This window comes from Biomphalaria glabrata, chromosome 11 (assembly GCF_947242115.1).
Source record: "Biomphalaria glabrata chromosome 11, xgBioGlab47.1, whole genome shotgun sequence".
NCBI lineage: Eukaryota > Metazoa > Mollusca > Gastropoda > Planorbidae > Biomphalaria > Biomphalaria glabrata.
In genome coordinates, this window is record NC_074721.1 from 7,953,640 (window position 1) to 7,967,157 (window position 13,518).

At 36.9% G+C, this 13,518-nt stretch overlaps 1 protein-coding gene across 2 annotated transcripts; it reads left to right on the plus strand.

The window, feature by feature from the left end:
- The first annotated feature begins 882 nt into the window (after positions 1 to 882).
- LOC129921819 (uncharacterized) lies at positions 883 to 5,429 on the plus strand. 2 transcript variants are annotated; one of them, XM_056004875.1, is made up of 4 exons: positions 883 to 1,054; positions 1,157 to 1,270; positions 3,904 to 4,077; positions 4,662 to 5,429. In XM_056004875.1, exons 3-4 carry the CDS (start codon positions 3,917 to 3,919, stop codon positions 5,143 to 5,145), a joined length of 645 nt encoding a protein of 214 aa, XP_055860850.1. In that variant the 5' UTR covers positions 883 to 1,054; positions 1,157 to 1,270; positions 3,904 to 3,916; the 3' UTR covers positions 5,146 to 5,429. The 2 variants fall into 2 exon arrangements, with proteins under 2 accessions (XP_055860850.1, XP_055860849.1); XM_056004874.1 differs by having other exon boundaries at positions 1,179 to 1,270.
- The last annotated feature ends 8,089 nt before the right edge of the window (positions 5,430 to 13,518 follow it).

Consider the following 13,518-nt stretch of genomic DNA (forward strand, 5'->3'; position numbering starts at 1 on the left):
CAGACTAGTTGGTTATTTTTTATTGATTCATATTTTGTTAGGTACAATAAATAATTGTAGTAAGTTTTAACTTGATTCGAGAATGGGTGTGGGAGAAATAACATGTTCAAAATTAGTAGTAGACATAGCTTTGTAAAAATATTTAAAAAACAATGCTTAAAGGGGAAGAACTGCACATAACGTAGCTAGGGTGGGGGGAGAGAATTTGAAAATCCCCCCGGGGTCCACACTTGAGGGAGGCACCCAAAGGAGTGCTCGAATTTTTGTTTTTACATTAAAATATTAAATATCACGCAAAATGCAGGATCCCCCAAAGAGGTCAAGCCCTTCCCAGGGTCCCCAATTGATGGCAAATTTCTAGCTACGCCACTGACAGCTCTTTAATAGCTTGCTCAGAACTGGGTAGCCTCCACCATGGGGGGGAAAACAAACAAATCATTATCTTATTTTGCTATAAACAAGACGTCATCGACGCTCTCGATTGATTACTAGACTTTGATTTGATACTATTTGCTTTCTATGATTAGAAATGTATTTTAATTAGCATAAGATTTTTTTGGGTGTATAAATTTCCTTTTGCAGGTTTTTGTGTGAATTGGTTTTATACCTAATGGTAATTAATTATTTTATTTGATATGGAATAATGGAAATAAATTCTACATTATAGAGATACATAGTTGTAAGTGGGGAGTTCTTCTCCTTATATAAGTTTTTTTTTTTTAAAAAAAGCATTCTCTTATATTTATGTTGTTTTGTTTTTTTTCACAACTAGAAATCACCCTCTTCCCTAGTTTTCACCTTCCCAGTTCTAAAATTCAACATTCACCTTTGTTACACCTTTGTTAAGAAATGACCAGTCTATTATAGGCCCGCCGTGGTGATATGGTCACTAGAAAGCAGAGGTGAAGTCACACACAATTTATGCTGAGCCTTCAACCGTGTCTACAGCTTGACCACTGTCAAGCGATTGTGTGTTTGTAGGATTTAACACCATGTCTTTTGTTAGGAACCGTGTGTAGCCAGTGAAATCAGATTTTCAAAGCTTCCAAATAAGGTATTTTATAGAACTCATGTATATCTATGTCTGCATCTAATGTGTTTTTTTATGATATGTTTTACATTATTCGTATGTTCCTTCAAAAATGAAAATGATTAGACCCTTTGCCCTAATCTCCAAGGGCGGCAGAAGAAGGCAGCGGGCAGGGTTCGAACCTAGGATCATCGAAACAGTCCAGAGCGCAAACTACACGACCACGCAGCCATTTAGACAGTAAGTCTCTCATTTTTCCTCTCGTAATCAAAACTTTAAATAATAGACATCGTGATGATAACAATGGTTAGCATTTGGAACACGATCTTTTAATCTCTGTTAGCACACTTTTTTTTTCTCGTATCCAGTCCTCGTATCCAGAATCTCGTATCCAGTACCTAGTATCCAGTACTTCGTATCCGGTACCTAGTATACAGTACCTCGTATCCAGTACGTCGTATCCATTTCCTCGTATCCAGTACCTAGTATCCAGTACCTCGTATCCAGTACGTCGTATCCATTTCCTCGTATCCAGTACCTAGTATCCAGTACCTCGTATCCAGTACGTCGTATCCATTTCCTCGTATCCAGTACCTAGTATCCAGTACCTCGTATCCAGTACGTCGTATCCATTTCCTCGTATCCAGTACCTAGTATCCAGTACCTCGTATCCAGTACGTCGTATCCATTTCCTCGTATCCAGTACCTAGTATCCAGTACCTCGTATCCAGTACCTAGTATCCAGTACCTCGTATCCAGTACGTCGTATCCATTTCCTCGTATCCAGTACCTAGTGGCAAAGAAGCAAAAGCACTAATTCGAGCAGTAAGAAGGGAAAAACGTATACAAGTGATAATGCATTCAATATATGAAGAAAGTTGACATATTTAATATCTTCTCGTCATTGAGACTCTGACATGAAATAATTGTTTGACATTTTGTTTACAATTCCTGTTGTTGTATTTTTTAAACGATTCCTTAATGACTAAATTTTAGTTAGCAAAATATCTCTTTAGCGTTTTTCTGTGGTTATTTTTGAATTTTTTTTTTTTTTGTAAAAGATTGCCTGTGGAAATTAAGAATTATTGAGAGTGGTACTTCAGTTGACTTGTCCACACCATGTGGTACTTTTTCTAAAAAGTTTCAAAAGTACTTACACAGTGTGCTGCCATTATGTGATCTGCAAACAAAAACAAAAAATAAACGAGTCAAATTGTATCAAATCAAAGGAAATATATCAGTTCCCAGAATGGTAACACGATTCGATTAACATAAGGAAAGCCAAACTAGTAAATTTTGTTCCAAGTGAGACAATGACAACAAAAATTTTGTTGTTTTGGTAGCAACGTTAAAAACAAAACAGAAACTATTCCTTACACTCATATTATTTGCTGTGTGCTAAATATTGAATTTTGACATTCACCTTCACCTTTCCCTTAGTCTGTAGAACCGCTAGGGCATCACACATGAACTATCGACTTTCTCCATTCCTCTCTGTCTTAACTATCTTTCAATGACAGCCCCGTTCAATCTTTAATGTTGTCTTCCTGTCGCATTCTCTGTCTACCTCTTCTTTTTTTTCCTGGTACTGTTCTTTGAAGGAAGGTCTTTGCGAGCCCTGAAAAGCCCAAGATGTTTTTGTTTGCCTCTGAAAATCTGTTCACAATTTACTAGCTGTGGTAATCCTTCTCTTCTGTTTCACAATTTACTAGCTGTAGTTATCCTTCTCTTCTGTTTCACAATTTACAAGCTGTAGTTATCCTTCTCTTCTGTTTCACAATTTACAAGCTGTAGTTATCCTTCTCTTCTGTTTCATAATTTACTAGCTGTAGTTATCCTTCTCTTCTGTTTCACAATTTACAAGCTGTAGTTATCCTTCTCTTCTGTTCCACAATTTACTAGCTGTAGTTATCCTTCTCTTCTGTTTTACAATTTACAAGCTGTAGTTATCCTTCTCTTCTGTTTCACAATTTACAAGCTGTAGTTATCCTTCTCTCCTGTTACTTACTAGCTGTGGTTATCCTTCTCTTCTGTTTCACAACTTACTAGCTGTAGTTATCCTTCTCTTCTGTTTCATAATTTACTAGCTGTAGTTATCCTTCTCTTCTGTTTCACAATTTACTAGCTGTAGTTATCCTTCTCTTCTGTTTCACACTTTACAAGCTGTAGTTATCCTTCTCTTCTGTTTCACAATTTACAAGCTGTAGTTATCCTTCTCTTCTGTTTCACAATTTACTAGCTGTGGTTATCCTTCTCTTCTGTTTCACAATTTACTAGCTGTGGTTATCCTTCTCTTCTGTTCCACAATTTACTAGCTGTGGTTATCCTTCTCTTCTGTTTCACAATTTACTAGCTGTGGTTATCCTTCTCTCCTGTTACTTACTAGCTGTGGTTATCCTTCTCTTCTGTTCCACAATTTACAAGCTGTAGTTATCCTTCTCTTCTGTTTCACAATTTACAAGCTGTGGTTATCCTTCTCTTCTGTTTCACAATTTACTAGCTGTGGTTATCCTTCTCTTCTGTTTCACAATTTACTAGCTGTAGTTATCCTTCTCTTCTGTTTCACAATTTACTAGCTGTAGTTATCCTTCTCTTCTGTTTCACAATTTACTAGCTGTGGTTATCCTTCTCTTCTGTTTCACAATTTACTAGCTGTGGTTATCCTTCTCTTCTGTTTCACAATGTACAAGCTGTGGTTATCCTTCTCTTCTGTTTCACAATTTACTAGCTGTGGTTATCCTTCTCTTCTGTTTCACAATTTACTAGCTGTGGTTATCCTTCTCTTCTGTTGTCAAGTAAGTCACTATGACATTCAATGTGATTAAATTACTTGTCATGTAAGAGTAATGAAAGTTTGTGTTTTTCTTTGTTAGATCTCGGCAGACAATGAAGCTAGGACTATCAGTGCTTTTGACCATTTTCACAGCGACTTACAGGCATGTCACCGCCAGCTTTAGACCGGAGTTGATCTTTCATTTCATCACACCCGGTGTAGACGAACGTCTTCAGATACTGGACATAGCCATGGAGGCGAAGATTGACCACCTGTAGGTCACTATCTGTAGTTATAATTTTAACATGTGAAGTAGCATACAATACATACGCTTGTCTTCTTCTTCGTTCTCATTATATATGTCGGAGAGTTCAGATCAGTAATCCCGGTGAAGACAGGGTTTTTTTTTTTTTTTTTGGGGGGGGGGGGGATTTTTACGGTACCTTGGAGGGAAAAGTAAAGGAGGTTGGTCGTTGCGCTGGTCACGTGACACCTTCATGAACAGTGAGTTATTGAAATAGATACCTTTACATCATCTTCCCTATAGATCATACGGTCTGAAAAGACTTACTTAGATCCTCCCGCGCCGTTCGGCTCCGTGGGAGGAAAGCTCTCTCCATAAATATCTGTCACTGGCAATGCCTGAAGCCCTCCATCATTGTATGGCGCCAAATTATACGACGACGTCCCTGTTTTGCCAAGCACTGGCCTCCATGTCATATATAAGGTCTGAAAGGAGTATTTTATTTTACCATGTTATGCACACCGGATCCACCAAACGGCGTGTTATTTACAGCTATCAGCCATAAGGAAAGATCTCCTATACTCAAGTTTCATTACCAAATTTTTTATTTTCAGTTTTGCAAGAGTTATTTGTCGATCCCCTGGCAACAAGCTAACTATACGAATAGGTCCTAAAGATGGAACAACAGACCTGATTGACGACAAGATGAGTCTCCACAACGACAGCGCTGGCGCAGTGTCGTGTTTGAATCCTCTCCTGGACAACCCGGTAACCTGCACGGAAACCAACTTCTGCACCCTGCACAGCAACTGCGTGGCTTCTCTCCTGGCGCCGTGCCCGAGGCAAAGTATCTCGGCGCCCTGGAAGTCGATGCAGTATGTGGACGTGACGGTCAGCCAGTCCGGCGGAGATCTCGTGGTGTCACGCTGCTTTGCGTTCTGCGAGACTCACGCCGAGATGGATGAGGATGAAAGCCAACGTATCTCCGCCACTGTAGTCGGCCTTGTGGTTGGTGGTAGCATTGTCGCTGCCTCGCTTCTGGTGCTTTCTTTCATAGTTTGGAGCTTCAAGAAACATAGAAATGTACCACAGAACTAGTCCTAACAAAGCCATAGATATAACAATACCGGTATCAAGATTAACTGAATTGGCGACAAGTGGATAAAAAAAAAAGACACTTTGAAGTTATGGGTTTTCAAATTCTACATACAAGAACCATTACAAAATTCGTATGTTTTAGTTTTCAGATAAGATATAAACAAGAAAATGTAAACATAACATAACATCAGATATGTAGGCCTTACGGCTAAAAAAAATTGGTATTTGGTTGCCACGGAAACGGTGCCCAGAAGCCGTCAGAGGGTTATTAATTTGTATATAAATTAAAGGTACTCTTAAATTCTTGTTCAATTTTGTTATGCAAATTAATTAGAAATTAAATTAGATACATATGAATAATGAATGACCTGCCTAGACCAAATTTGAAAAGAAAAGTGAATTTGTATTTTTTTAATCTATCTGCATTGTTCTGGTCCAAAATACAAATTCAAGACTTTCCAAGGGAAGTTGATAATAATCAGTTCAAGTAAAGAGTTAATAAGGACATTTTTGACTAATCTAGACCATTAAGTATTTATGGTTAGTCTCGTGTTTTGTATGGAGACAATATTTGTAGGCAAAGCAAAAAATAGTATACCAAAATTAGTACAATGAAAAAGTAGGCAGTCAGTAGAACTAGTACAATGAGAATCTAAGCAGTCAGTAAATTTAGAACTAATAGGCCTACAATGAGAACCTAGGCAGTCAATAAATTTAGAACTAGTACAATGAGAATCTAAGCAGTCAGAAGGCTTACTAGTAACTCTTGTACAATCAGGGCCGGATTCAAGAATGTCAAGGCCTCTACGCTTTTTTCGAAAGCTTTAATAGAAATCTACCTAAAATATTAATATCTAAAAACATGCCATATTATACAAGAAAGAGAGTACTTGTAAATTAGATTGAATTCTCATTCATTTAAACAAATAAAACTATTTAATATGCATATTTGATGAACCAAAATTGGAAAGTAGTTGGGTTTACGATGACGCAGTGTAGTAAATCACAAGTATATAACTAGAAAAGAAGTGCACTATAAGTAGTATAAGCAGACATTTTTAACCGTAACAGTGTTGCCAACTGTAAGTTTGAAAGTAGTGTCGTTATAAATGCGAAGAAATAAGTTACAAAATAAAAAAAAAACAACGTAAAACTACCGTAACGTCGAAATATGGATTTTTTTTTGTTAGTACCAGCTTCTTGTGGAGCTTGTTGTTTAGTATTGTTATTGTATGTTCTTACTTAAAAATAAAACTTCACTATATGAGAAATGGCCACGATGGCGTCCCCCTTTTAAATGTACGAGAGAAACCACAATAAATTTGGGAGCGAAATTTGAATACATTGACAATGACACCACGACGGACGCTTGAACTTCTAAAAGTATGAACCTCGGTGGAAGGGTAGTGTAGAAATGGTTTCTTACCTAAGTGTATTGTTTTTATATCCATTGACGTCATCACAAGTGCGTCATTGGACATTCAATCACGTGTCAGGGTCACAATGGCAAGAGACAGGCTACCTAATTTTGAAACTGGGAACTTATCATTTTATCTCGTGTGTGGGTGCGTGTGTGTGTGTTGCGATGAAGCAAAGGTGAAAGAGAGGTTCACATTTGGAAAAGAGTTATATTGGTGACTGACGGCTGCCTCGTCGTGTAGTATTCACTTCGAAGTGATGCCCAATGGTCCAGAGTTTGAACCCTCCAGTCTTCCTTAGCAGTCGTTCAACAGGGTTTGGGTTAGGGCGTTAGGGTTTGGGTTATAATCTTCCTATAAAAACGAAAGTTTCAAAGTTGTGAAACAAGCCAATAATCTCGAGGTCATTATGTAAAGCTTTTTCCTACAAGAACACAAAAAATAAAACAATATTTTTACAAAGCTTATATCAACTCACTCTGTCTGTCTGGTAAAAAGTTTGAACATATTTTTTTCTCCCATTTCCCATTCTTGGATCAAGTTAAAACTTTGCATAATTATTCATGGTACCTGACAAGACATGAATCAATAAACAAAAAAATAACCTATTAGTTAATTAATTATTATTAATTAATTATTTTGTTTGATATCGAAGTAAGGGGAACAACTGCTACTTAATTAGAGATATTTATGTATATATATGAATCTAATCCCCTTAGTACGTTTTGAGACGATTTTGTTCTCCCACTTCCCATTCTCGGATCAAGTTGAAATTTTACAAAATTAATCATAGTCGATGACAATACACGAATCAACTGTAAAATTAACCAATTTGATAATCAGTTAGTACTACTATTAAAAATTAAAAAAAAAAACTTTGCACAAATATTCATTGGCATAAACAAGACATTAATCAATATAAGAAAAAATAAACAATTAGTCAATTAAATGGTAATTAATTATTTTGTTAGCTACCGACAAGGGAAATTAACCCTTCAGTAATCACAGGTATGGCTAAATATGTAGAGTTTGGTCTCCTTACATAATTGTTCACATTTTTTCCCCACACCCATTTTCGGATCAAGTTGAAATTAAAAAATATATTAATTATACCTAACGAAACATGACTCAATTTAAATAAAGTAACCAATTAGTCAATTAATTATTATGTTTAATATCGAATAAGTGAAATAACTTCTACATTATCGAGAGATATAGTTGAAAGTGCAGAGCTCTGTTTGTTTTTAAATAAAGAGTTTGGATAATTTTTCTGCTTGTTGTAAGTACACAACAGCTAGGATTCTAGTATGTTGAGGCCCAGAGCAGGATTCTTGTGAAGGCCTCTACACTATTCAAGCTTTAATAAATAATTGCTTTATGAAGAATTCTGCTTTTGGTGATATCACTGTAGAAAGAAAATGAACACTTGTACTCTCTTTTCCAATTATTGTCTTTTATTAAATATGCACATTTTGATTAAAATTTTCTTTTCTTTGTTAATGTGGAGGCCCCACTAACAGTGAAGCAAGCGTCTTGCATCGACGTAAACCCAACCCTGGATACATACATTACTTTTTTTTTCTACTTTAAATAGCTGAAAATCTAAAGAACTATTTCTATACTGCATCCTCTATCTAGTCCTACTCAGTAGATCCCTGCATGAATGAATCAGAAAGCAAGCTATAATTTTTTTTTTTTAAATTACCTACTTTGTCGCCACTTATGATGACGTACTTTCAGACCTTGACCTTTATATCCAAGTGTTACACAGATCTATACCCTCATTGCTAGACTAACATAACTCTGTTGAAAGGTTATTTATAGAGCTAGATGGATGATTTTTAGACCATTCATTCAGATCAAGCTAGAAAATGAATTATAGAGTCATATAAAGCCAAAACTTAATAGACTAAAGGTTTTGAGGTATTAAAATATACAGATTTTTTATAGCCAGTATAATATACAAAGTTTTGATTGGATAAATCGATAGATCTAACAAAAGACACAAAAATAAAGGCACATTCCTCATACCATATGCTAGGACAAATTAGTATAAATACTCCTTCTTCCTTAGTGCTATTGGAGCATGGAATGGATTGCCTGAGCTAGCCAGGAAAATCAGTGACTTGGCAGAATTTAAGTCATTGGTTAATATGCATGACTGAATGCATGACGTGTAGGACGTAATCATCTTCTTTTTTGAAGTAACGTCTGTATTATATGCAGTTTGGTAAATCGTTTATGTAAATTAAAAATAGTAGTGGACCTAAGACTGTTCCTTGAGGTACGCCTGAGTTTACTGTTATTGGTGTTGATTTAGAGCCATTTAATATTACAGTTTGTTCTCTCCCTATCAGAAAATCTTAAACCAATGATGCAATAGACCATCAATGCCAAAATATTTTAATTTTTTAAGCAAACTATGGTGGTGAACTTTGTCAAAATCTTTGGAAAAATCTAGTAAGATAGCATCTATTTGTTCACTATTATCTAAACCTTTTGAAAAATCATCAATTAGTCCTATTAGTTGTGTTTCACATGATCTATATTTCCTAAAGCCATGTTGGCATGGAGTAAGGACATTATGTTTGTCTAAGTGGTTTATGATGTTACTACATATTATGTGTTCTAGGATTTTACATGTGATGCTGGTTAGTGATACTGGTCTGTAGTTTCCTGGGTCAGATTTTTCTCCTTTTTTAAATAAAGGGGTGACAATAGCTTCTTTCCAGTCCCTTGGTACTCTGCTCTGGTTTAGAGATGCCTGAAAAAGTATTTTGAACACTGGTGCTAGCTAGTATGTATATAGTTTCCTGTAGGTGAGTGTGTGTTGGGGGTGTTGGGAGGGTAACTGATTAGCTGGAACATTTCTGTTTCCTTTTTTTTTCAATCAGCCATTGGGTTTCTTTGTATCCTTACGCCGTGAACTAGCCAACTTTCTCTTGAAACGCCTATTGGCTAAGTTGGTTCTTAGTGTAGAAAATTGTTACCCTTAAACTCGAAGCGCTAATAACGTTGCTTTATTGTCAAAAATTCTCGACCTGTATGGTGACATGTAAGCACTAAGCAAAACAGCAGAGTTTCTGTCCAGGGCTTTTGCAAGTGATGATTTGAGCCTCTCAAGACCTCACCTAAATGGAGTTTGATGATGATTGTCAAACGTAGTACTGAACAATCTTACATCTGAATAAATCTATTGAGTTCGGAATTGATCTTTTGGAACAGCCATTCAGTGGTCCACACAGTTAAGTTTCATTTAAACGATGTATTTAAAAAAAAATAAATTTAAATCTATTTTTACATGTATTGTCATGTATGTATTTTTTATTAAAATTTTTACACAATGACATGTAGATCACCTGGAAATAACGTCACCATCAGGGTCATTCCGAATGACGTCGCCACTTGGGCATCGCGAGCCACACGCTGCGCCAGGTCTTGTCTTCCATCCGGGTCACCCACGCACGCCGTTTGCTCCAGCGCCACCTACTGCCAGACACAGAACGAATGCGTAGTCGCACTGACGCTTCCCTGCCCCAAAGGTAACCGTTCCACGCAGGCGCAGGCCGCGCAGTTTGTTGACATTACACTGTGGTATGGAAAGTGAGAAGTGAACAACTCTCAAACAGCTCTCCTAAAAGAAAAACACAAAATTAACTACGTACTTTAATTATTTATTTTTTTACCGTCTATCTTAACTGGAATAATTTGTTTATCATTTAGCAACACAAATTCATTGCTCAAGTATTACTTTAAAGAAATTCCTTGTGACACTGTCATAATATTTACTTTTACTGTTTTTTAAGCACCGTAAAATTATCAATGAACAAAACGTTAGTTCGTGTGGTTTGTAACCGAGAGTTGTTATACATCTCCCCCCCTTACTATTACACCCACGCTTTGTGCATTGTTATTACGCAAATGCAGAAGTCACCCAATACAACCTACTCAGCCCCAAAGATCACTGTAAAAGGACAGACCCTTAACGTGGTAGACCACTTCACATATCTAGGTAGTATGGTATTAAATGACGCCTCACTTTCAAGGGAAGTTGATAACCGTCTGGCATGAAATGTGAAATGACACTAACAAGCCTACCTAACTATTTATACTCCTCAAGTAGAAGTTTACATTTGACACGGTTGACTACTCTTTTTAAAGTATCCAGATATCGGAGAATGTGACTTTAAAATTTTGACGTCGCTAGAGCATTTCCCAACCTACTAGAATGTCTTACTTTTTTCAAACTTTAAAGTCCCAGACAAAGGCATAATGTCTATTTATAAGGAGTACCAGAGACTTGGCCTTCACCTTTGCGCACCCTTTGCGTTGTATTATCATCATCATCAAACTCCATTAGAGTGAGGGCTTGAGAGGCTTAAATCCTCTCTTGCAAAAGCCCTGGACAGAAACCCTGCTGTCTTGCGTAGTGCATACATGTCGCCATACAGGTCGAGAATTTTTGGTTTCCCAGACCTGTCGAGACGGAGATCAGCAAGTATGGGTCAGTCAAACAGAATATGAGGCACAGTTTCCTCTTTCTCCCCGCAGCGGGGGCACCGTGAATCGACATTTGGCCATAGCCGTGAGAAATATGAGCCAACAGGACAATGGCATGTCATCTACTGTGCTATAATAGCTTGCTCAGGCCCGGACAGCCTCCACCACGGGGAAGTGCGGTCAGGGCACCTCATGCGCTCCCAGGCTCCACGGGCTTTTTGGGATTTATCCCAGTACTCAAACCACTTGTATTATAATTGTCTACGTTCCCAGGTTTATATCCTGCCCGCTGCCATCCTCCCGTCGTCCTGCGGGAGGTTTGGACTAGGAAGTAGATTATCTTCAGCTCTGAATGAACATCCGGAACATGTAAAACATTTTACAAACAAATGTATCAAAACGTGTATCTCTGCCCCATAAGGGACCTTGGTAGAAACTAGGGTGCCAAGGGATTCCTTGCGCCCTCGCCCATGGCCTCTCTGCCCCATAGGGGACCTTGGTAGAAAATAAAATCGAGAAAAGCAGACATACTGACCAAAGATGGAAGAACAAACAAAACAAATGAAAATTCCTCTCTAGCCAGAAGGACTGAAGAACACGATAGAGTGTAGAATAAGACTTGGACCAACAATAATTATTTGGTTTTGTATCTCGAACAAGGGAAAGAAATTTTCCCTGACTGATAAAGTGGTATAAGTTGAATTGGTCCCCTTTATTGTAGGTTTAAAAAAATAACTATAAAAAAAACTATAAACCCTGTCTGTGGTCACAGTATTGGCTTGAGAAGGTCATAGGGCTCGAGTTTGAATTTAGGCCGCTCACTTTTTTTTTTAATAAATACATTTTACGATGACCCAGATACCCCCTTCTTTCTCTCCCCTACCCCTTTGCAACTGGTCCAGACAAGATCATAGCGTATTGAGAAAGCTGAAGCATGCCATTACACCAGAGGTGGGCGAATTACGGCCTGCGGGCCACATGAGGCCCGCCGAAGTGTTTTATGCGGCCCGTGGACACCCAAAGAAATCAGGTGTGCCCACACATTACACATAAAAATGCAAATATATTAAAAATAAATAATTGTAAATATCTATAGAAATTGTTGAAACTTATGATTCTTATCACTTAAAATGGAGAGGCTAAAGAAACATTTTCTCTAAACGTCATTCTAAAAAGTGCAAAGTAAATGAAGATTATTTAAAATGGCAATATTTCGAAAAATTCAGTCAAAGACACAAGCCCAGGACAGTATTAATTCAATGCTATGAAGAACTGTGTTGAAAGTGTTGGGTTGGCTTGTACAAAATGGCAAGGGTAACAACTGATGGAGACCGTGCTTCGACTGAGATAAGACTGGCTTTGTAATAAATAAAGAGCAATATCCCAACCAAAAACTCATAACTGGAAAGTTTACACAAATCTGCATTGAATACGGATCATATAATTGCTAACAGAATGTGATATTCCTATAAAATAATAGCACGCACCACACAAGATCTGTCAACGGTCTTTCTCCATTCCTCTCCGTGTTCTGTCTTGGTTAGAACCTCTTTCAATGGCCCATTCTTTGATGTTGTCTTCTCATGAAGTCTGTAATTAACATGCATGAATAGATGAACTCATGGATGGCGTAGGACGTAATTATTATTTTGTTTTGAAAGAACGTCTGTAATTTATAAGTTTAGAATTATATATCGCTACAGATCTGAACTAGAAGAAGCAAAATATAAAAATATCTTTAAAAAAAAAAAAAGCATATCTAAAGGGAAGAATTCCGGACTTAAACTATATCTCTCAATAATGTAGATGTTATTTCCCTTATTCGATATCAAACAAAATTACCAATAATTAATTGACTAGTTTAATTTTAATATTGATTGATGTTTTGTTAGATACAATAAATAATTGAATAAAATTTCAACTTTATCTAATAATGGATCTTATCTTATCTTATATAATACAGACGTTACTTCAAAAAAAAAAGATGATTACGTCCTACGCGTCATGCAATTAGTCATGCATATTAACCAATGACTTAAATTCTGCCAAGTCACTGGTTTTCCTGGCTAGCTCAGGTAACCCATTCCATGCTCTAATAGCACTAGGGAAGATGTAGTATTTGTACAAATTTGTCCTAGCATATGGGATGAGGAATGTGCCTTTATCTTTGTGTCTTTCAGAGTATTTTATTAGATTTTGTTTTTGTATTTCAAGATTAAGGTTCAGTGTTTTATGTATCATTGCTACTTTACTATTGAGTCTTCTCTCCTGAAGGCTTTCTAAATTTTGTGATTTTACTAAAGCTGTTACTCTAGTCAAATGTGAATATTCGTTTGTTATGAATCGCACTGCTCTATTTTGTGTCTGTTCTAGTTTCTTAATGTTTTCTTGAGTTGAGGGGTCCCAAACAGAGGATGCATATTCTATTATTGGCCTAACCAAGGATAAAGGAGAA